Source organism: Balaenoptera physalus (assembly GCF_965194825.1).
Source record: "Balaenoptera physalus genome assembly, chromosome: 5".
Lineage (NCBI taxonomy): Eukaryota > Metazoa > Chordata > Mammalia > Artiodactyla > Balaenopteridae > Balaenoptera > Balaenoptera physalus.
In genome coordinates this window covers 78,067,597-78,089,346 of record NC_138884.1, presented here as the reverse complement: position 1 = coordinate 78,089,346, position 21,750 = coordinate 78,067,597, and the positions used below count along the sequence as shown (strand labels likewise).

The window sequence follows — 21,750 nt, the reverse complement described above, 5'->3', positions numbered from 1 at the left end:
AAGTAGAAACCTGCTAATATTTTAACAATTAAAACATTAACAGCAAACAATTTTACAGAATCTTTATTGTAAACAGAGGTCATTAATAGTTATTACAAACTGAATCAACTGAAAGTCAAATTGGTAACTCGACACATTTATAGGTTTATTTTTGTATGGCATAACTTGTAATCTTTGCCCCCCTCAATGCTTTAAAAAAGATTACTAAAATTATCAGCATTTCAATGTTCTCTTTTTCTTTTTTGTCAAGTTTAGCACCGTAACATTCTCATGATCTTTAAAAAAACTCACTCAAAAACTAGGTAGAACTTCCACTTTTCATTCAAAACTATCACACACAATTTGTTTTTTCAATGCAAAAAGAATACAAATAAGTATATTTTAAAATATTACAGAGCACACATACAGTCCCTACTGTGTATAGTTTTGCATTCTTCCTACCTGCCCATTAGAGAGCCCCTAAAATACCTTGCTTTCACTTCATTTGTCCCCCATGTCATTATAATCCACCTCTAAAGGACTGTAGTTATTTAAACGAGCATGTGTCTGCCCCATCTCCTAGGATCCTGTCTTCGTCCTCTACCTCCCCCAAGTCTGTTGCTTGTCATATCAGCACTTGATGGAGGGGAGGAATGACAGCAGAAGAGGCAAAATTAACAATTCAGTTTATAGAAAAATAGCATCTGATGGTGAGAATGAGTAGCTGAGGCTTTACTGTTATGCTAAACAGGTCACAGGTAAAATGGACAGTTTGTTCTTGTTCTGCTTCCCAGGGAATTTCCCAGGTCTACATTTCAATGAAAAAGCAAAAGTTACCTGTAAAGTGTCCTAAATTACTATACCTGTTACCTTAACAATCAGTTCTGTGAAAACATCAAAATATTCTCTCATGTCCAAAGCACTTAATGGAGATGTATCAAAAACAAGTATTTCTCAAAGAGAAGTAAAAATAGATTATTTCATGAATTACATTCAATAAATAATACTTTGTAACATAGTGTTCTGTGGTTTTTGTAAAAATATTTACCTAAACAAACTTTCAAAACAAATCTAAATAGAGCAGACAAGTAATGAATGTAAAATTTACAAATACACTGAGCATCTGAACGAATATTCCAATGGATTTTTTCTGAACATTATTCAGATATTAAATGATACTGAATATATTCATATGGGTTCTGAATATCACGACAACAAATAACACCAGAGGTCATAAATTTCACTCTCTTTTTTTCTTCACTTAAAAAAAAACTTCACTCAGTAGTAGGTAGTAAGTCAATCTCTACTTTAGTATACTTTAATGACTATTCATAATCTCTAAAGTATTTGGTTTTTCTATCAGAGAGAACTGTGACAATATTGAATGCAAATTTTGTTTTTGTATTGATTTTCTTATCTATATGGTTCAAACTGGCAAGGACAGAATATTTTACTTGAATGCAGAATGGGGCCTATGATTTATCTCTTCTGCCTATTTTACAGCACACTACTTTGAGGTCTCTCTTCCTGATGTTATGTGTATCTTAATAATACCAGAGAGTTCCTTTCAAGTCAAATATAAAACACCTTAAAAATCAACTGGCTTGAGGGTTGTAATACATTATAACGGGTGGTGATGTTAGGAGCAGAGATCAATCTCATACTTATGTAAAAATTACTTATATTATTTCCTGCATTAGTACCCTTTAGTCCAGTGCTTCCTGACTTTTTACAAGGTATGGTACATATTAAAAAGGGTAATATTTGTCTGGCTTGCTGGGGTAAATCCACCAGCCATTCTGGGCCAGCAGGACTCATCTGGGGCATGGCCTCCCCATTTCCCACTGTGCTGCCCCGAGGGCTGAGGGTATACATATCTTGGCAACCCTTTCACCCATTCAGGTACCCCAGTTGGGAAACGGGGGTAACCCACAACTAGGCCAATTTGATCTCTCTATAGTATATTTTGGAATTGGCTTAAGAAAATTTAAAATCTGACAGTGATTGGTCAGTTTTTTGGCTGAGATTGATTTATTTTCTTTTAATTAGAGTAAGCATGCCTGTTTTGTTTGATTCTTATCTGCCTAGGTAAGTCTGAATTAGTCCTTGGTCATCTTTGCAGAGTTTTAAATAATTAAAACTCCAGCGCAGATAGTGAAAAGAATGCGGTATTTAGAAACAGGTCCATCTAGGTTTGAATCACACCCGAATTCCAATCCCAACTCTGCTATTTCCTTTGTAACATTAGGCAAGTTTCTTAACTTCTCTGAACCTCAGTTTCCTAATGGGTAAACTGGGATAACAACACCTGCTTATAGAGTTGTGGTGAGAATCAGAGACATTCCGTGTGCAATGCCTAGGACAATGCCTAGTACTGTAAGGTGCTCAATACATGACAGCTATCATCATTTAACAGTTAAAGCTGAGATGGTGCTTTAACTTCTACCACATTGCGAGCACAATACTTACCAATATTTAATGAGTATACATTCTATTAGAGTATTTTCTTCCTAGTGCAAAACTAAGGAACCATAGTTTCTCACTAACTCCCATATGCGAAGTTCTTTAATGACCTCACTTGCATGTGAGAATATGGCTGAAAGTCAATGCACTAAAAATCTGTCTTTCCTCTTAGAAGCCAAAAGACAGAGCATGTAACATTTACTGATGGTGTACCTTTAAACATCTTAAGTGGGTCTATCCCCATTAGTTACCAAAAGCTTACTTATAGTGAGTCTGAACAGTTGCTTCAGCCCTTTAGCCTTTAGACAAGGAACAGCGGCATTTTAAAAACACTTCTTTAAAGATTAATATTGATTGTAATCACTTCTCTTAATTGTTTTAGAGAACTGTAAATTGCACATCAGTGCAACTTAATGAAATGTATTAGAATTTAGGGTCTCTGAGACTATTTTAAACATGGAGACTATATAATAGATACAGTAGTGCTCTGCAGGTAAAATAATTACGAGTTATCACAAACTCTGTAAAAACATGATTTGCATGCCTACTCTGAAAAAAAAAAAAAAGTCAAGTCACGATATGAACCTACTGACGCCCTCTCGGGTTCTTCTAATGAGTGTCTCCACAGGGGTTGTCTGAGGTCTGGCAGCCCATGTTCTGGCCCGTCACCTGTACTTTGAAGAGGGTTCCGTCAGCGCACATACAGAGCTTGTAGCGTACCCAGTCACCGCCCCCAAACTGGTCTCCGCTGGAGGAACTAGGGAGGCGAGTTGTGCTGACCACCACAGTTCCATTCAGGATGATGCTGTTTTCCTATCAGGAGAAAACTCATATGGCTTGTTTGCATCCACAAGTAGGGGGAGAACAAAATTAATAAACAAAACTCACTGAAATCTTAGCAAGAATAGAGGGCAGCAAGAAAAAGTCATGACCCAAACAACAACAACAGAAAACCAAAACCAATCAAAATTCACCTAGTGACCTCTTAGTAATTGTTCACAATGTATATCAGTATACTTGTTAACACAATTTATTTCTTAATTAGTTAAAAATTATATCAAAATTCCTAAGTGCACAATAAGACTAATACTGATAAGGTCTCAGATCATTTTCATTTATTACTTCCTAAGAGAGTTTTAACCAAGCTACTGATTGATAAATTTCTGACGATAAGAAGAAAAAGACTGTTTTTCTCCTAGAGGAAAGTAATTTTAATTTCCAATGTTTTTTTGTAACACCATAAATGAAGTGAATTCAAACCATGCAATTTTGAAGCCCAGGCACTCAAAGAAAACCGCCTGGAGGTTCTCTTCTTCCAGCCCACTATCCCAGGAACATTCTAGTATTGCAGACCCTCTCTTTTTCGGAACTCCTAACCCTCTCTCTCCCTTCTTCCCTTTTCTTCTTTTCATTCATTCAACAAATAATTATTAAAGGTCTCCTATGTGTCAGATACTATTCTAGGTGCTGGGGATGCAGCAGTCAACAGACAGGCAAAGTCCAAGTCCCCATTTACTGGGGAGGGGCAGACAACAAACACCTGAAGAGGTAAAACAAACAGGACATCATCTGAGAAAAGCAAGTCAGGATAAGTAGAGAGTGACCAGAGGATGGTCAGGGAAGACCTCTCTGATAAGGTCACAGTCTGATGGAAACTGGATGACATGAGGGAGTAGGGCATGTGGGTAACTGGGCAGAGGAAAGCACATACGCAAAGGCCCCAAGGTGAGGACGTGCCTTGTGTTCTAGGAACAGAGAGGAGGCCAGAGTGGTTGAAGGACAGAGAGAGGGAGTCGACTGGTAGGTAGGAGATGAGTCAAAGAAATAACTAGGGGCCAGACACATAAGGCCAGGGAATGGACTTTGGATTTGATTCTGAATCAGATGGGAAGCCATTTGGAAGGTTCTGAATAGAGAAGTGACGATCTTTTAAAAAGGATCGCTCTGGCTGCTGTACAGAGAACTGAATACAGGGGTGAAAGACGAAGCAGGGAGACCACTTAGGAGGCTATTCTAGCAGTGCAGGCAGGAAACGATGCTGGTTTACACCATGGTGGTGGTGGTGAGAATCAGCCAGACTCTGTACATCTTCTGAAGGTAGAGCCCAAAGGCTTTGCTGATGAACTAATGGGTACCATTTAACAAGATGGGAACACTGAAAGAAATGCATGTTTGGGGAAGGAAGGAGGATATGAAGACTTTAGACTTCTTGAGTTTGAGATGCCTATTAGATATTGAAGTGGAGAGGTAAGAAGGCAGCTGGATATGTGAATCTTAGTTCAGAGGAGAAAGAAGCAGTTCCAAGTTGAGAGCCATCAGCTTATAGAGGGTATTTAAAGCAACGAAAGTTGATTATGAAGTAATGGAAATGGCTAATTGACTATGTAGTGATAGTATATGGAATTTTCAAATTTTGTTCCAACGCTGCCATCTTGTGGTTATGTAATTTTACTTTCTTTAAATTGCTGAAGTTTTTTTTTTTTTTAAATTGAAGTATAGTTAATTTACAATACTGTGTTAGTTTCAGGTGTACATCAAGGTGATTCAGTCATATATATATTTTTTCAGGTTATTTTCCATTATAGGTTATTAAATTCTTGTGGCTTATCTGTTTTATATATAGTAGTTTGTATCTGTTAATCCCATTCTCCTAATTTATCCCTCCCTGCCTTCCTTTCCCCTTTGGTAACCATAAATTTGTTTTTAATGTGAGTCTGTTTCTATTTTGTATATAGATTCATTTGTACTGTTTCTTAGAGTCCACATGTAAGTGATATAATATTTGTCTTAGCGGTTTTTTTAAAAACGCAGTTTGATTGATAAAATTCTTTCTAATGACTAGCTATACACTTAAAAACTAACCTCTGATATTAACTGAATTATAAAGCTAATTATCTTTTCAATACTGGCTTATTTTTTTTAACTGTGGAGAAACTGATATATGTGTATATGTATTTCAAAGTATGTCATATTAACAACAGGTAGAATTTTCAGGTAGAAAAAATTAAAAGATTTAGGTGACTTGCTAATGGCTATAAACAAATCAATCCCATCTCTTGCTGCTTTTGAGTTTCTGATGCAGAGAACAACAGCCCCACTGTGACCATTCTTCAACACTATTATTCTCTCAGAGGAATGGCTTCTTTCTACAGTGTATGTAAACAATACTCAGATTACTATTGAGTTTCTGGCAAGAATCACGTTTTATGTTCATATTTATTATTTAGAGATTGGAACATATTCTTCATGGGGAAAAGATATTTATGAAATTGAAAGAACTTAATTTTTTAAAGTTTTTTCCTTCAAGAACTATGATTAAATTTTTTAAAAGGAAAGAACTATTTTATAAGTCCTTAGGTTTAACTTTTGTCATTTAATGCTTAGTAAAACAAATTTAATTAGCTTTAATTAGGTAGCATAGAGCAGGTGCCCAAAGACATTTTGAATAAATATACTTTGACCAGAATTGTGAGCAGGTAAAATGTTTTCGAACTTATCGCTCCCTTATATGAAAAATGTTACTTATTAAAGTTCAGATATAATCTGTGAGGCACAAAGAAAATGTTACTTTTCAACAGGTATAATAAAGGCAAAATCTTTTTCCTTTACAATTAATAATAGATGTATAAATAAAAATACATTTAATATATTTGCTAATTGATTTTCACATCACTAGACACAAAACCCATGAAGAGATGTGAAAAATCTTTAACTGAAAAAAACCCTGTCAACTTCAGGGCGTGCATACTGAGAATTCTCTTTTGGAAGCTTTTTGCTTGCTTGTTTGTTTGCCTTTTAAAATAACACAGGCATCATTATGCAAAAAAAATAAAATTTAGAAAATAACAGGCAAGCAGAAATAAAATGAAAATCATCTGTTACCCTGCTACCCATAACTAACCATTGTTGACATTTTGGCATACCCTTCTAGGTTGTTATAAACATACACATAATCTGAAAAATAAAAATGAGATATTTCACAGATTGTTTTATAACTTTCTTTCACTTCATAATCCATTTTGAACATCTTTCCATGTCCAAAAAATACAACTACATTATCATTTTTCATAAACATTTTTCCACATAAGGACTTATGTACCCAAGAATCTAATAATTCTCTTAAAATCAAAAAATACTCACAGCCTTTAACTCCATATTACCACCCATGTGAAATTCAATGGTTTTGCCCATAATGAATACTCCTTCATTTCCACGCACAATAGCATGTCCATCAACTTTTATATTTAAATCACTAGTAGCATTGCTGGTAATCTGAAGATTAAAAAAAAAAGTAGTGATGAAGAGTTTCTACATTAAAGTGAGGATTATTATTACAGATAGAGGAGGAGGCGTTTCAATGACAACATATGAAAGGCAAGTGTTTTAATTCACATTTTACACATGTAGAGATAAAGAGAGATGACTTGATAATGGTCACATAAACTAGTTGATGACAAATCTAGAACTAATCCTTTCCGCTGCTCTGGAGTCACTTCTTTCATAGCATTTTATTAGTAAAGCTGCCCCTGCCCCCCCACCTCACACACTTTGTAACTTTAGATAATAATTCTCTTCCATTAATAAAGCAAGGAAAATAAATCATACCCTTTCAGTAGATGCTTTTTGAACATTCAAACTCTTCACTCCACTTGGCAAACGAAACTCATGAGTTTCATAGTCTGTGCTGAATAAGATATTTTGAGTCCTTGGGTCGAAAAACTGCACACCAATGTCACTTATAATAGAAGTTTTGTTCTTTTCTACACTGAGCTTTGTTGTCCCTTGCTGAAAAACAATCTTCAGAAAAACACTTTATCATGAATATGTTTTCGAACAAGACTGCATCCAAAATTCATCAAGAACATTATAAGAAAATTCTACAATAGCAGGCTTAACTCCTAATAATTTTAACTGCCTCTCTCTGACTCCCTCCACCCACTTGGGAGAAGAGTCCTTTAAAACGAGGCCTTAACATGCTTATTTGCTGTAATACTTGGCAGACACAGATGGTCGCAGAGCACAGGGGCCCAGAGCTAAGACGGGCAGGGGCAGTAAGGATGCCTCCTTGAGGTTCTGGTCAGTTGAAAACCTACATTATAGTAGCCACTTGACAGGGGCTGCCACTGACTAGACTGGCATATTCTCTTCCAGACTCCCAGAGAGTAGAGGGTATTCTAACGTGGGAAGGTGCTTTTTTAAATGGTTTCCTCATATGGAGGAGAAAAGAGTAAACTACGTATTCTTACAGTAATTATATCTATCCCAGAAAATGCTACCATGGGACAAAATCTAGACTATTAAGAAAGTATCTAACATTAATAGATGAGAAGACCAACAATATTATTAAATATATTATGAATTTTCTCTAAAGGAAAGTATCCATTTCCAGTAATCAACTCTAGGTTTTTACGAAGAATTTTTCTCTAATGTTCCTCAATTAATGTGGTTACTTACAGGCTGGTTGTTGCCAGTGATGACTAAATTTTCATTTCGCCTTCCTCCTACTGTGCTCTTATAAAGAGGATGTATAACTCCCATGTCAGATACTTGCTTAAATCGAAGCAGACCACTTTCATGAAACTCCATGCTGTCACAGCCATTTGGTCCAATGCGAATCACAGCCCAGATAACAAGCGTTACCTAAAAAAGAAATCAAGCCCACTGTTAATAGGTAGCATACATTTTACATAATCAGTAAACAAATAAGAAAGACAGTTGCCAAAGGATTAAACTTCCTAAAGTGTTTCATCAATGAGATGAACACATCAATTGGGTTTCCACTTACAAACAAAACCAATTTTGTTTTTATCAAGGTATTACATACCAATAACTAAAAGTCAAAAAGTGCTAAAGGTTCTGTAATAAAAAAAAAAAAGAGCAGTTTATTTCTTCTACCTCCCCTATACCTCGTCCAGGAACAACCACTTTTCAACAATCTTAGCTATTTCGTCTAGAATTTATCTCCATATTTCTAAATATAAGTATATGTTATTTCTTCACTGATCAATTTTAGGTTGTATCTATCAATTTTCTATTTTAGCAGATGAGAATTTTAGCTCATTTATATTTCTTCTCCTCCAACTCCAATCTCAAGTTTTGGTTAAATCCATGTTCAGTATTTTCAGTATTACAACAATATAAATATTGTTCACTGCTAAGCCAAATACTGTACTATGATGGCAGTTCCCTTCTTGTACTTTGTGTCTTTCAGAGTTTAATATTTGTCCTTCTTTCATTTGCTTAGTTTCTTTGAAAATCAGACTAAGTTTTTTCAAACTCTCCAACATTTCCATAAAATGTCTCTTAATAAAATGTTCTAAAAGTCCAAACCTCCCAGCAAATGTATTTAGTTATATTTTCCTCTCCCAGGAAATCTTTCTGGAATGAATCCTCATCTTCTTGCTCCAGTCTGAGCTCCTGCCCTCTGGGTCTGTTGTATGGTTGTAATCATGAGCTTTCCCTTCACTTTCATGCTGGAACTTCCTTTCGTCTTTCTCCCATGCAGGGTACCCAGTTTCCGGTATCCTTGTCTTCAACATTCTCAGTTTTGTACCTTCTTTTGGTAGAGCACATTGTCCCGTGGCTTCCTTAGAAAGAATGTACGTGAAGTAAATATTTTTTGAGAGTGTGCGTGGCTAAAACAATGTCTCTATAATTCCTCACATCTGACTGATAGTTTAGCTTGGTATGCATTTCTAGATTTGAAATTATTTTCTCTCTGAATTTTGAAGGTCCTTGCTTTCTTGCCTTCTAGTTTCCAGCACTGCTTTTGACAGGTCCGATGCCACTCTGATTTTGTGTTCTTTATACAAAACCTGTTTTTTTAATTCTCTGGAAGATTTTAGAATCATCTCTTTATTCCTGGTCTTCTTAAATTTCACAGTAATAGCCTTGGTGTGAGTCTTTTTTTAATGCATATGCTGGATCCAGAATGGTAGTTTTCAACCTGTCCTAGGAATCTTTTTCTTTATTTATTGGATAACTTTCTTCCTATTGTGTTTTTTCTTCTCTCTTTCTAAAACTCCTATTAACAGAATGTTCCTGGATTGATTCTTTAATTATTTGAATTTTGTGGAAGATTTTCTTTTATCTTCCAATGTCTGTCTATCTATCTATCTATATCTATCCATCCATCCATCCATGTATGTGTATTTCTATGAGTTCTTCCATATTCTTTAACTGCTTCTGTTTAATGGCATGGTATCCTTGTTTAATGGATGCAATATCCTCTGACTTCTCTGAAGCTATTGATTGTGTGTTTTAATTTTTTTAAGTTTCCTGTCATTTGTTGCCTTCTCTCCACTTCCCTGAATTCCCACTTTCCCCATGGTTTGGGTGCTTTTGATCTCAATCATTTCTCAATTCTGGGAGCTTTCCATAAAAATCTACTGACCCCTGGTGGCTCTGTGTTCATAGTTAACAGAGTGGTTATAAAAAGCTCAGGGAAAGTTCTCTGGGTGGGGTGGCACTTGTGACTGACAGGCTTCACAGTAGGGAGGTTAGGTGGCTTTTTCACAGGGACCTGCCAAGTGTATCTTCAGGTCTTTTCTCTATGTTCTTCAGTTTCTCCAGAGCAGGCTATTTTATCTCTTGCTGGGGGATGTAAGCCTGGTACGGGGAGCTGGAGGTGGAGGATGAGGATAAGGGAGCCTCAGTGCTCAGGATACAGACCTTCCTGCCTTCAGTGTGGAAACCCATCCCTACTCTCCTCTTGGCAATATCCTCAGGCAGAAAGCATCCCCTCTGGTTCAGTGTGGGGTTAGGAGGGCTGGCTGCCTAACTGCTGCCTGGAAGGAGAGGGAGGCTGGGGATCGCGTGCCTCCTTCTATGGACTTTTCAAACAAGCTCTCTGTTTTCAGTTCCCCCTTCACTCCTGCTTTTCAAGGCACTTGTATTTCCAGTTCCTGAGGCTTTTCAGGATTCTGCAAGGCACTTCCACCAATGCCCCCTGCAACCCTCTCCCCCAACATGCAGTTTCTCTTCTCTGGTAAGGTATTTGCCACTCCTCCTTTTTGTCTTCATATATTACGGTTTAGGATTTCGGTTGCCTCCCACTTTCTTCCAAGATATTTCTGGTTCTTGACATTGTCACCTTAGGATGAGCTTTTAAAGCAGAAGGGGATGAAAATGTCCTTTTTTTTTTTTTTTTTTTGCCATCTTAACCATAACTTTCCAAAAAAATAAATTTCTAAAATAAAATACATTCAGAACATGTGCTCCTAGTAAAGCTATTTACAGTATAAGCTCTTTTTGATTTAAGTGAAGAATTAGACACAAATGTTTTGGATGTACATAAAATACAATGGACTGGTTTGAGAGTATTAGAAGTAAAAAAATACAGTAGTAAGTGAAATTACGTTAGAACTGCTGCATCCATGTTCATGATTGGTCTCAGGGATACCAATAATCACTCTCTGAAAATATCTATCCACACACATGCCAGAGGGGTTCAAATTTAACCCTCAGGTAGTTACAACCTTGGATTAAAAGTCTTCTTCTTTAAGAAAGCAAATATCTTTGGAAAGGCAACACACCAGTTCCTCACACCTTAGTGTAAACCAGTCTACCTCAGATCCTTTCATTCTTTTATAACAGAGATTTAGGACTACAAAATATAACCCTTTACTGCCATCCAAGGTTTACAATTTTAAAATCTAGCTGAGGAGGCAAGAGCAAATTTTGGAAAAGTTGAATGAAAACAGGAAGGAGTATATTTTTAGGAGAGATGAAGGCAGTAAAATCATCTTGGCAAAGGTCTCTTCTATTGAGTTGACTCTAACCTTTTAAAAGTTAAGTCTTTTATTTTTTAAAATTAATTAATTAATTATTTGGTTGCATTGGGTCTTTGTTGCTGGCAAGCAGGGGCTACTCTTCGTTGTGGTGCGCGGGTTTCTCATTGCGGTGGCTTCTCTTGTTGTGGAGCACGGGCTCTAGAGCACAGGCTCAGTAGTTGTGGCGCATGGGCTTAGTTGCTCTGCGGCATGTGGCATCTTCCCAGACCAGGGCTCGAACCCGTGTCCCCTGCGTTGGGGGAAGCCCTAAAAGTTAAGTCTTTTAAAGGAAAGAGTCTATGAACATTTTTTTCTAAATAAAATTAGTGCATGGCAATATTAACATACTAGGTTTTCATATAGAAAATATTCATTAAAATTCAATAAGAGATAAAACATATACAGGCATACTTCAGAGAAATTGTGGGTTTGGTTCCAGATAACAGCAATAAAGCGAATGTTGCAATAAAGCAAGTCCACACAAACTTTTTTGGTTTCCAAGTGCATATAAAACTTATGGCTACACTATACTGTAGTCTATTACGTGTGCAACAGGATTATGTCTAAAAAAACTATGTATAGGGAATTCCCTGTCAGTCCAGTGGTTAGGACTCGGCGCTCTCACTGCCGGGGTCCCGGGGTTCGATCCCTGGTTCGGGAACTAAGGTCCTGTATAAGCCACGCGATGCAGCTGAAAAAACCAAAAAACCAAAACCCAAAAAAACCAATGTGCATACCTTAATTAGAAAATACTTTTTTGCTAAAAAAATGCTAACCATCACCTGAGTGTTTAGCAAGTTGTAATCTCTTTGCTGGTGAAGGGTCTTCCCTTGATGCTGACGGCTGCTGACTAACCAGGGTGGTGGTCACTGAAGGCTGGGGTGGCTGGGGCCATTTCTTCAAGTAAGACCACAATGAAGTCGGTTGCACTGACTCTTCCTTCCATGAACGATTTCTCTGTAGCATGTGATGCTGTTTGATAGTGTTTCAGCCACAGTAGAACTTCTCTCAAAATTGGAGTCAATCCTCTCAAATCCTGCCACTGCTTTATTTAATTTCTTTCTTTTTGTTGCGGGTTTCTCACAGGTATGTCTATTCGTGCTCGAGGACAGCGGCACTGCTACAAGTGTGCATGATGTCCCACATTCCCACAATACGGCCAGACCGACGTCCCATCCAAGTAAAGCTGGTTAATGATGACCACAAGCAAGCGTAGGACTGGAAGCTTTCAAGGCTTTACTTCTTTTATCAGCACTCCTGATTTTATAAACGATGAAGCCCGTCAACCCCATTCCGACCCAAATCTCCTGGTAAACTTAGGTACAGCAGAGCTTCACAGAGATGCAAACATTCTTAAGGCTTGGAAGCAGCTCAGGCAGCCCCTGCTACTGCCTTATCAACTAAGTTTATGGAATATTCTAAATCCTTTATTGTCATTTCAATAATCTTCACGGCATCTCCACCAGGAGTAGATTCCATCTCAAGAAAACATTTTCTTTGCTCATCCATAAGAAGCAACTCCTTATCCTTCAAAGTTTTATCATGAGATTGTAGCAATTCAGTCACATCTTCAGGCTCCACTTCTAATTCTAATTATCTTGCTATTTCTATCACATCTGCAGTTACTTGCTCCACTGAAGGCTTAAACCCCTCAAAGTCATCCATAGGGCTGGAATCAACTTCTTCCAAACTCCTGTTAACTTTGATATTTTGACCTCTTCCCATGAACTGCTAATGTTCTTAATGGCATCTAGAATGATGAATCCTTTCCAGAGGCTTTTCAACTTACTTCACCTAGATCCATCAGAGGAATCATTATCTATGGCAGCTATAGCCTTAAAAAATGTATTTCTTAAATAATAAGACCTGAAAGTCAAAATTATTGCTTGATCCGTGGGCTGCAGAATGGATGTTGTGTTAGCAAGCATGAAAACAACACTAATCTCATTGTACATCTCCATCAGAGCTCTTGGGTGGCCAATGCATTGTCCATGAGGTGTAACATTTTGAGAGAAATCTTTTTTTTCTGAGCAGTAGATCTTAACAGTGGGCTTAAAATATTCAGTAAACTATGTTGTAAACAGGTGTGCAGTTATCCAGATTTTGTTGTTCCGTTTATAGAGCCCAGGCAGAAGTAGATTTAGCATAATTCTTAAGGGCCCTAGGATTTTCCAAATGGGAAATGAGCACTGGATTCAACTTAAAGTCACTGCCTGCCTTAGCCCCTAATGGAGAGTCACCCTGTCCTTTGAAGCTTTGAAGCCAGGCACCGACTTCTCGTCTCTAGCTATGAAAGTCCAAGATGGCATCTTCTTCTAATAGAAGGCTGTTTTGTTTGCATGGAAAATTTGTTGTTTAGTGTAGCCACCTTCATTACTTATCTTAGCAAGATCTTCTGGATAAGTTGCTGCAGCTTCTACATCAGCACTTGCTGCTTCGCCTTGTACTTTTATGTTATGGAGATGGCTTCTTTCTTTAAACCTCATGAACCAACCTCTGTTAGCTTCGAACTTCTTCTGCAGCTTCCTCACCTCTCTCAGCCTTCAGAGAATTGAAGAGAGTTAGGGCCTTGCTCTGGATTTGTCTTTGACTTGAGGGAATAGTGTCATTGGTTTGATCTTCTACCCAGACCAGTAAACCTTTCTCCATATCAGCAATAAGACTGTTTTGCTTTCTTATCATTCACATGTTCCCTAGAGTAGGACTTCTAATTTCCTTCAAGAACCTTTCCTTCACATTCACAACTTGGCTAAGTATTTGGCGTAAGAGGCCTAGCTTTCAGCTGATCTCAGCTTTTCACGTGCCTTCCTCACGAAGCTTCATCATTTCTAACTTTTGATTTAAAGTGAGGGACACCTGCAACTCCTCCTTTCACTTGAACACTTAGAGGCCATTGTAGGGTTATCTCAGGGAATAGGGAGGTCCGAGAAGAGGGAGAGAAACGGGGAACGGCCAGTGAATGGAGCAGTCAGAACGTACACAACATTTATCAATTAAATTCACCATCTTACATGGATGTGGTTAGTGGCAACCCCCAAAAATTACAATAGTAACATTAAAGATCACTGATCACAGCTCACCATAACAAATATACTAATATTGAAAAAGCTTGAAATATTGTGAGAATTACCAAACTGTGACATGGAGACTGAAGTGAGCAAATGCGGTTGGGAAAATGGCACCGACAGATGTGCTTGATGCAGGGTTGCCACAACCTTCAATTTGTAAAAAACGGAGTATCTGCAAAGTGCAATAAAGCTAAGTGCAATAAAACAAGGTATGCCTGTAAAGAAAAGCAGAAAGAGGGTCCTGAAAGAAGTGATAGGAAGAGAGTCCACGATTTGACTAAAAAAACAGAAGAAAAATTCCCCACGGTAATTAAGAAAAGAATATTCTGTACTAAATACTCACAATTAAATTGATGACAGCCAGAATAAACAGGAGGATAATCACACAGATGGCTAAGCTGCCCTTTCTCCCTCTCAGCCCCGTTTTATGCAGGCGATCTTCATCAATTGGAATATACCCGGCTTTAAAGTTACTGTTGTGCTCTTTATTGACATTCCTTCTTTCAACGGCCTTCTCACGCATGGACTTCTTTACAGGACCATTGGAACTTGGCTAAAAACGAAATACAACACAATGGAGCAGCTATACCCTCTCTTTTTGATGCATTTATTTGTTAGGTGCAAATGCATAACTAAAGAAAGCTGAATTGGTTAGTGATATATTTTCCACCAATAAACCTCAAGTCATGTTGAGTTGCAGGCTCCAAGTAAGGACATGACTGTGCTGAGAAGGGTCAGAGAGAAGAACCTTCAGTGTGACCATCTGATAACGTATTTCCACTGTCTGCTTTGAATAGTCCTACCGTCAGTAAACCGAACAGCTAGCTCATTTGGCGGAAGAGTTAACATACACATTCTACAGTGGGTAATCTTCTTTTAATGAATGATTTATGAAGATTTGTTTAATTGTATATAGTTTTTCATTTATATGAAAATAATTTGGAAAGGCTAATACACTTTATCACTCTAATTGGCTGAAGTTAACATTATCCTAGACTAGCAGTTTTCAAAATACGGGCTGGGAAGCCCTGGAGGGGTCCCCTGAACTCTTTCAAGTGTCTGGAGGGTGCAAATTATTTTCAAAATAACAATAAGATGTTATTTTCTTTTTTTACTCTTCTTCTCGCATGAATATGCAGATGACACTTGAACAACATGGATCTGAACTGCATGGGTCCACCTATACGTGCATTTTTTTCACTAAATATACTGGAAAAAAATTTGGAGATTTGTAACAATTTGAAAAAACTTGCAGATAAACTGTGTAGCCTAGAAATATCAAAAAATTAAGAAAAAGGTGCATCATGAATCCATAAAATATATGTAGATACATAAGTGTAGTGATATTTAATATAAAATAATGCTAGTTTTCTTACTGTTTTATAACTCTGTTTTCAAAGAATTACATTACTGTACAGTCTCTCTCTCTCTCTCTCATAACTGGAGAAATTGTGTATCAGCCTATCATCCCATGTAACTGGTTTTTTAAAAAAGATATTATGAATATGACTGTGATAATCTATGCCATAAAAAATTTTATTACGATCCTTTCATTAGTGTATAGGTTAGGCTACTGTGAAGGAACTGTACTGATTACACGAGGCTACTGTAAAGCAACCATTCTGCTGCTTCTTCGTTATCAATGCATGAATCGTTATGCACGTAAATAAATATGAATTTCTTTTCCACATTATCTTTTCATTTTTGATGTCCAGTGTTAGTAATATGTATAACATCTACAGTGTTTTGTACCATATAAGACAATATTGATGTAGGTGCCGACAGATGTTTCATCTTGTAAACAGACGACATAAATTTATGGTATCGATAAAGACAGTACGGTACTGTAAATGTATTTTCTCCTTCCTTATGATTTTCTCAATAACATTTTCTTTCCTCTAGCTTACTTTATTGTAAGAATACAGTATATAACAAATATAACATACAAAATACATGTTAATTGACTGTTTATGTAACCAGTAAGGCTTCCGGTCAACAGCATTCTATTAGTTTAGGTTTTGGGGGAGTCAAAAGTTATACGGGAACTTTTGACTGTGTGGGGATCAGCGTCTCTAACCCCTGCATCATTCCAGGGTCAACTGTACGGTGAAGCTTCCAGAGGCTACATGACCATATGTGATGACATCATTGCTCTAACAGCTAATGGAATGTGTGTTTGTATATTCCTGTGTTTACAAAATTTCTCAGTTTTAATTTCTAATATGGTAAGTATCAACAGATATAACCCACATAAACAAAGCTCTTTGGGATTCTCAGTCATTTTTAAGAGTATCAAGAGGGGGACTTCCCTGACGGTCCAGTGGTCAGGACTTTGCCTTTCAATGCAGGGGGTGCGGATTTGATCCCTGGTCAGGAACCTAAGATCCCACATGCCTCACGCCAAAAAACCAAAACATAAAACAGAAGCAATATTGTAACAAATTCAATAAAGACTTTAAAAATGGTCCACATCTTAAAAAAAAAAAAACAAACTCAAAAAAAAAGAGTATAAAGAGAACCTGAGACCAAAGAGTTTGAGAACCTCTGACTTTCAACTATGGTTGAAAGACATTTTAGGTAATAATCTGGTATATCATGAACACAAAAGGAAGGAGTAGAATGGAATACTGCCCAATTTTCATATTTTTCAGAGCTCTGAGAAAATTAATTTATTGAATAGGCATTTATTAAGCACTTTATGCTTAAACACTAGTATTATAAATAGGAATACAAAAGAAATATAGGACAAGATCCTTATCCTCCAGATATTACAAATGTGATTTGGGTACACAAAACAGTTAGCAATGCAATAAAATGCTCTGTATGTTCAGATGCCAAAATCAATAGTTTAGACAATACATGCTGTGGAGTTCATGGGAGAAGAGACAGGAGGGCTTGGAGTTGTCAGGGAAACCAGAAGGAGTAGGTGGGTCAAATCTGGCAATGAAGGCAGAATCAAGTTGGAAATGGAGGATAGGTTGTGAAACTTTTTGGACATCTGGGTTCAAACTCTAGTCTTTATGTCTGCTTATTTGGGAGTCACTGGAAGTCTCTGAAGATGAATGACATACGTTTCAGGATGCTAAATGTGTGGGCATTTGTAGGAGACACAGGAAAGAGGAAAACCAGCAAGTAGGCTGTTGGGATGTTGTAGTAATGGAGGCCTGAAGTATTGAGGGCCTAAACTAAGGTGGGATGAAAAAGGATAGATTTAAAATATACTTCAAGAGAAGAGTTAAGTAAATTTGTACCAGGTTAAAAAAAAAGCCCCTCATGTTTACTGAATGGTGACTACTTAAATATGGGGAATGAAGCAGGGAGAAGATTTCACACATGTTGCATTTGAACTGATTGAGAAATAAGCGCCTGCTTTAAAGGCCATGGGAAGGATGGGATGGGGAATTAGGTCGGTCAGGACTAGAAATACAGATTTGAGAGTCTTCACCTTCAAGGTAAATTAAATCTATGAGACTACATCAGTTTGCTGTAAAAAACAGTATAGAGGAAGAGAATAAAGAGCCCAGGATGTACCCTTGGAAAACTTTAAATGTGCAGGAACAGTGGAAAATGAGAAATACAAGAAAACTACGGATGTGCAGTGTCACTGAATTTGTCAAGAAGTGCCTCTGTGACTTTCAAATACGAACTCTGAGTAGCAAATTGGTAAGCAGGAATAGTCCAGAAAGGAGGCCAGCATGTATGCATTTATTTTCGAGTCCAGAAAGACGAAAGTGTTAAGACAGAACACTAACTATAGGATTATGTACTGTCGGAGGAAAATTGTGCTCGTTCTTGTTGTTCTTAGTATCTCTCCATCCTCTCCTCACAACAATTTGCAGGAAGACTTGTATGTTTGATGGCAGAGGGAAAGATGCCAAGAAGGGCAAAGGTCAAAGATCTCAGAGTAGGGCAGAATAATGAGGGAAATAAGATCTTTCAGGAGATAGGAAAGAAAAGTGATAGTACAGGAGAAAACAGTCTTAAAGGGTGGGTTCCCACCTCATTGAAATGGTTCACACCAAGAAGAGAAAAAAAAATTCTTCTTTTCCCTGGGGATGTAAAAGGCAAGGTCATCTGCCAAGAAAGAGTGGAGAGGGCAGCTGGAATCTTATTGTGGTGGCAGGGGTAGCAGGCTGGTTGAGGGCTTATGGAAAATGGAAAAACACAGGAATAATCATTGTGAGTAATGTGGCAGACAAAAATTTTTTAATTCCACAAAGCGGTAAGAAAGGCTCTGTAGAAGATAATTCAATCTACTCAACAGATGTAACACAAAACAAGTTGCTGAATACAGTTGTGTAGGTTGTATATCTGCAGGAGGTACAACAGCTATGAGGGTGCATTGACACTCAAACATTTTAGAGTTGAATATGCATTTTGACAGCCGAAAGCAGTAAAATACCTTAGGGGAAGTGTGCTTGCTTCTAATTTTCACAGACACAGTATGGGTTTATGACAGTGCTCACAGGTGGGCAATTTAAAAATCTTAGCCAGAGTTTGAATATAGGTCTACATAATAGAGAGACAGGGCAAAACTTACCCTCCTGAGATGCATTCTTTAATTTTCTCTGCCAATTCATGTACAGTATTATATTTCATTTGATGTACTTACCATTTACTGAGGAGTTACTATATGTCAGATGCTCCAGACTACCAAGATGAGCAAGGCAGAGCAGCTACCCTCAACAAACTTACTTATAGGCCAGCAGAGTAGATAGACAGGGTCACTAGCAATTGCAGTTCAACATGGCAAGTGCTGTCGTACAGCAATGCACACAATACTGAAAGAGTGCAGAAGAGGAATGCCACTCGACTTGGCAAGCAGGGGCATCAGTTGAAGGTTTTTAAGAAAAGTTGGGGCTTCAGTTGAATCTTGAAGGACAAACAGGAGTTAGCCAAGCAAAGTACAGAGAAAGGCATTCTAGGCAGAGGGAACAGCATGGGAACTTTGAGTATAAGTCATCTCTGCAAACTAATTTTGGTAGCTTTATGTGGATGGTGAAGAGGATGAGTATAGGAATGGGACAAAAATTGAGGTGAGATGTGGTTAGGGGCTAGAAAATGAGTGGACCTAAGTATCACATCAAGAATGATGAAGTTTATCCTGAAGGCAATGGGGAACTACTGAAGATTTCAAATAGGTCAGTGATATAATCAGATCTGCATTATAGCAAAATCAAACCAAAAAGAGATGAACTGGAATAGAAGAGTTTAGAGATGGAGATTTCAACAGCAGGTTTCTCTAACAGTCCAAATGAAGGCTTGATTGAGCTTTGGCGCTGCAGATGAAGAGAAGATTGGGGAGAAGCCTTAAGAGGTAGAACCTAAAGGACCTGGTGATTGACTGGATGTGAGTGTGACTTAGAGGCATCTACGATGACTCCCAAGTAGGACCCGCTACATAATTTGTGGGGTCCAGAGCAAAAAGAAAATGTGAGGTCCTTTGCTCAAATATCAAGCTTGGGACAGCAGAGCATTAAACCAAGTGCGGGTCCCTTCTGAGTTCCCTTGAACCCGCCCTGCTCCCAAATTTGTGGCGAGGTGAACCAAGTAAATGGATGGCTGTAACCCTTTTAATGGTGAATATGATCCAATCCAACATTTTTGAGCTTGGGGTGCCTGTGGAAAATTCAGTTAAGTTCAGGCTGGAGACATAAACTCCAAGTAGTAGAGAAGTAGAGATTGAGGAATGGATCAGATTGCCCAGTGCAGGTGTAAAGCAAGAACAGAAGTTCGGTGGAACTTCAAGAGCATCAACAGGTGATGCAGATGAAAAAAGAACCATCTAAAACAGGCACTGATGGGAAATCAGGAAAGCCAAGGGACAATTTTAATCTCAACAACTGCAAGAAGCTTTGTCTCCTTTCAATTTCACTCATTCCTTTAGATTTTATTTTATTGTTAGGACCTGTAGCTTGCCTACCATCTTTAGCTGATTTTTCTGCATTTATCTGGCAGTTTGACTTTAAGCTTTGAAGGCAGATGTCATATCTTTTATTTTTTATGTCCCTCAGAATGACTGTTCCAGTGATATCTATCTACTATGTCTCTAAAAGCTGTTAATTGCCTAAGAAAGTCTTTCCAGTTCTGGAAACAGAATGTTGGCTACTTGACTTGTGTATTTTTTCAGCAGTGTTGAAGAATGAGACTTTCCCAAAGAAACTATCATACACCACAGTTTCTTTTTTTTTTTTTTTTAAAACTTACTAGGTTTTTTTTTGTTTGTTTTTTGTTTTTTAAATTTTTATTTATTTATTTATGGCTGTTTTGGGTCTTCGTTTCTGTGCGAGGGCTTTTCTCTAGTTGTGGCAAGTGGGGGCCACTCTTCATCGCGCTGCGCGGGCCTCTCATTATCGCGGCCTCTCTTGTTGTGGAGCACAGGCTCCAGACGTGCAGGCTCAGTAATTGTGGCTCACGGGCCCAGTTGCTCCACGGCATGTGGGATCTTCCCAGACCAGGGCTCGAACCCGTGTCTCCTGCATTGGCAGGCAGATTCTCAACCACTGCACCACCAGGGAAGCCCCCACAGTTTCTTTTTAAAAGGAAATAACAGTTAAGGGGAAAAAGTGACTATCAAAATTATTTTTATTATAACAAATCACCCTAGTAACTACAGGTATGTATGTATGTGTGTGTGTATGTAAATGTGCATGTGTGCCTATGCATAGCTTGCTTTTTGTAAGAAAACAGCCTGTTAAACTATTATTCTAAGTTACCCGTTTACAATGCAGATCAGGAAATACTTGATAAAGCATTTTAAAAAATGATTTTAAACCAACTGGATAGGAGACAGTTTTATATTGGTGACTGTCTCCAAAAGCCAAAGCGGGAGGAGAAACGTGGATGTCAGCATATGGGGATGGCACACAAGAAGGGGCTGCAAGCTGACACCCAGGCAACAGCTGAGTGTTTCTTGGCTGGTGTCAGGGGAGGCTCTTGGATCGCTGGTTGTGGTTATTTTTGCCTGCATCTTCGCTGGCCACCGAGCAGGGCATGTCCCCGGCACGTCCTGGCCCAGGCTCCCGGCTGCCACGGCCGCCTCCCGGGCCCTCAGGACAGCGACCCCTCCTCACCCCGCCGACGGACAGCCAGGCCAGGCCGAGGGCCGGGGCTGGCTCCCCCTTCTCCGCCCTGGGGCCCCTGCCTGGGGTCCCGCCCGGCCTTTGCCAGCATCGCGGACTGCGGACAGCTCCTCCCGCCCCGCCCCACCCCGCGGAGTCATGCCGGCCGGCCCTAGGCGGGCCCCGCCGACAGCACCCCGGCCTCCTCTGGCCCTCCAGCGCCCGGCCGCGGCGGGGCTCACAGACCTGCTCGGCTGCCGCCACCGCCGAAGCAGCGGCCGCCGCCGCCGCCGCCGCCGCCGCCGATGCCGCCATGTTCCAGCGCTGGCCGCCGCCGCCGCCACTGCCACCGTCCTGCCCGCCGCGGCCGCACCCCGCGCGCCTGCGCCTGCGCCCTGGAGGGGCGGG

The 21,750-nt window shown here is 38.9% G+C and overlaps 1 protein-coding gene across 1 annotated transcript; it reads right to left on the bottom strand.

Annotated features, from left to right (window-relative positions):
• Nucleotides 1-47: 47 nt before the first annotated feature.
• Nucleotides 48-21,750, bottom strand: SGCB (sarcoglycan beta). Its single transcript, XM_082462324.1, has 6 exons — nucleotides 21,589-21,750; nucleotides 14,625-14,834; nucleotides 7,897-8,082; nucleotides 7,048-7,239; nucleotides 6,583-6,714; nucleotides 48-3,255 (listed from the first exon to the last, which is right to left on the bottom strand). Exons 1-6 carry the CDS (start codon nucleotides 21,655-21,657, stop codon nucleotides 3,052-3,054), a joined length of 993 nt encoding a protein of 330 aa, XP_082318450.1. The 5' UTR covers nucleotides 21,658-21,750; the 3' UTR covers nucleotides 48-3,051.

What these genes read in the sequence shown, in the direction of transcription:
- SGCB (XM_082462324.1), bottom strand. Translation starts at nt 21,657, where the DNA reads ATGGCGGCATCGGCGGCGGCGGCGGCGGCGGCGGCGGCCGCTGCTTCG. An exon ending in CGGTGGCGGCAGCCGAGCAG is followed by an intron (nt 14,835 to 21,588) that starts GTCTGTGAGCCC and finishes TTTCGTTTTTAG; the next exon opens with CCAAGTTCCAATGGTCCTGT. An exon ending in TCACTGGCAACAACCAGCCT is followed by an intron (nt 7,240 to 7,896) that starts GTAAGTAACCAC and finishes GTTTTTCTGAAG; the next exon opens with ATTGTTTTTCAGCAAGGGAC.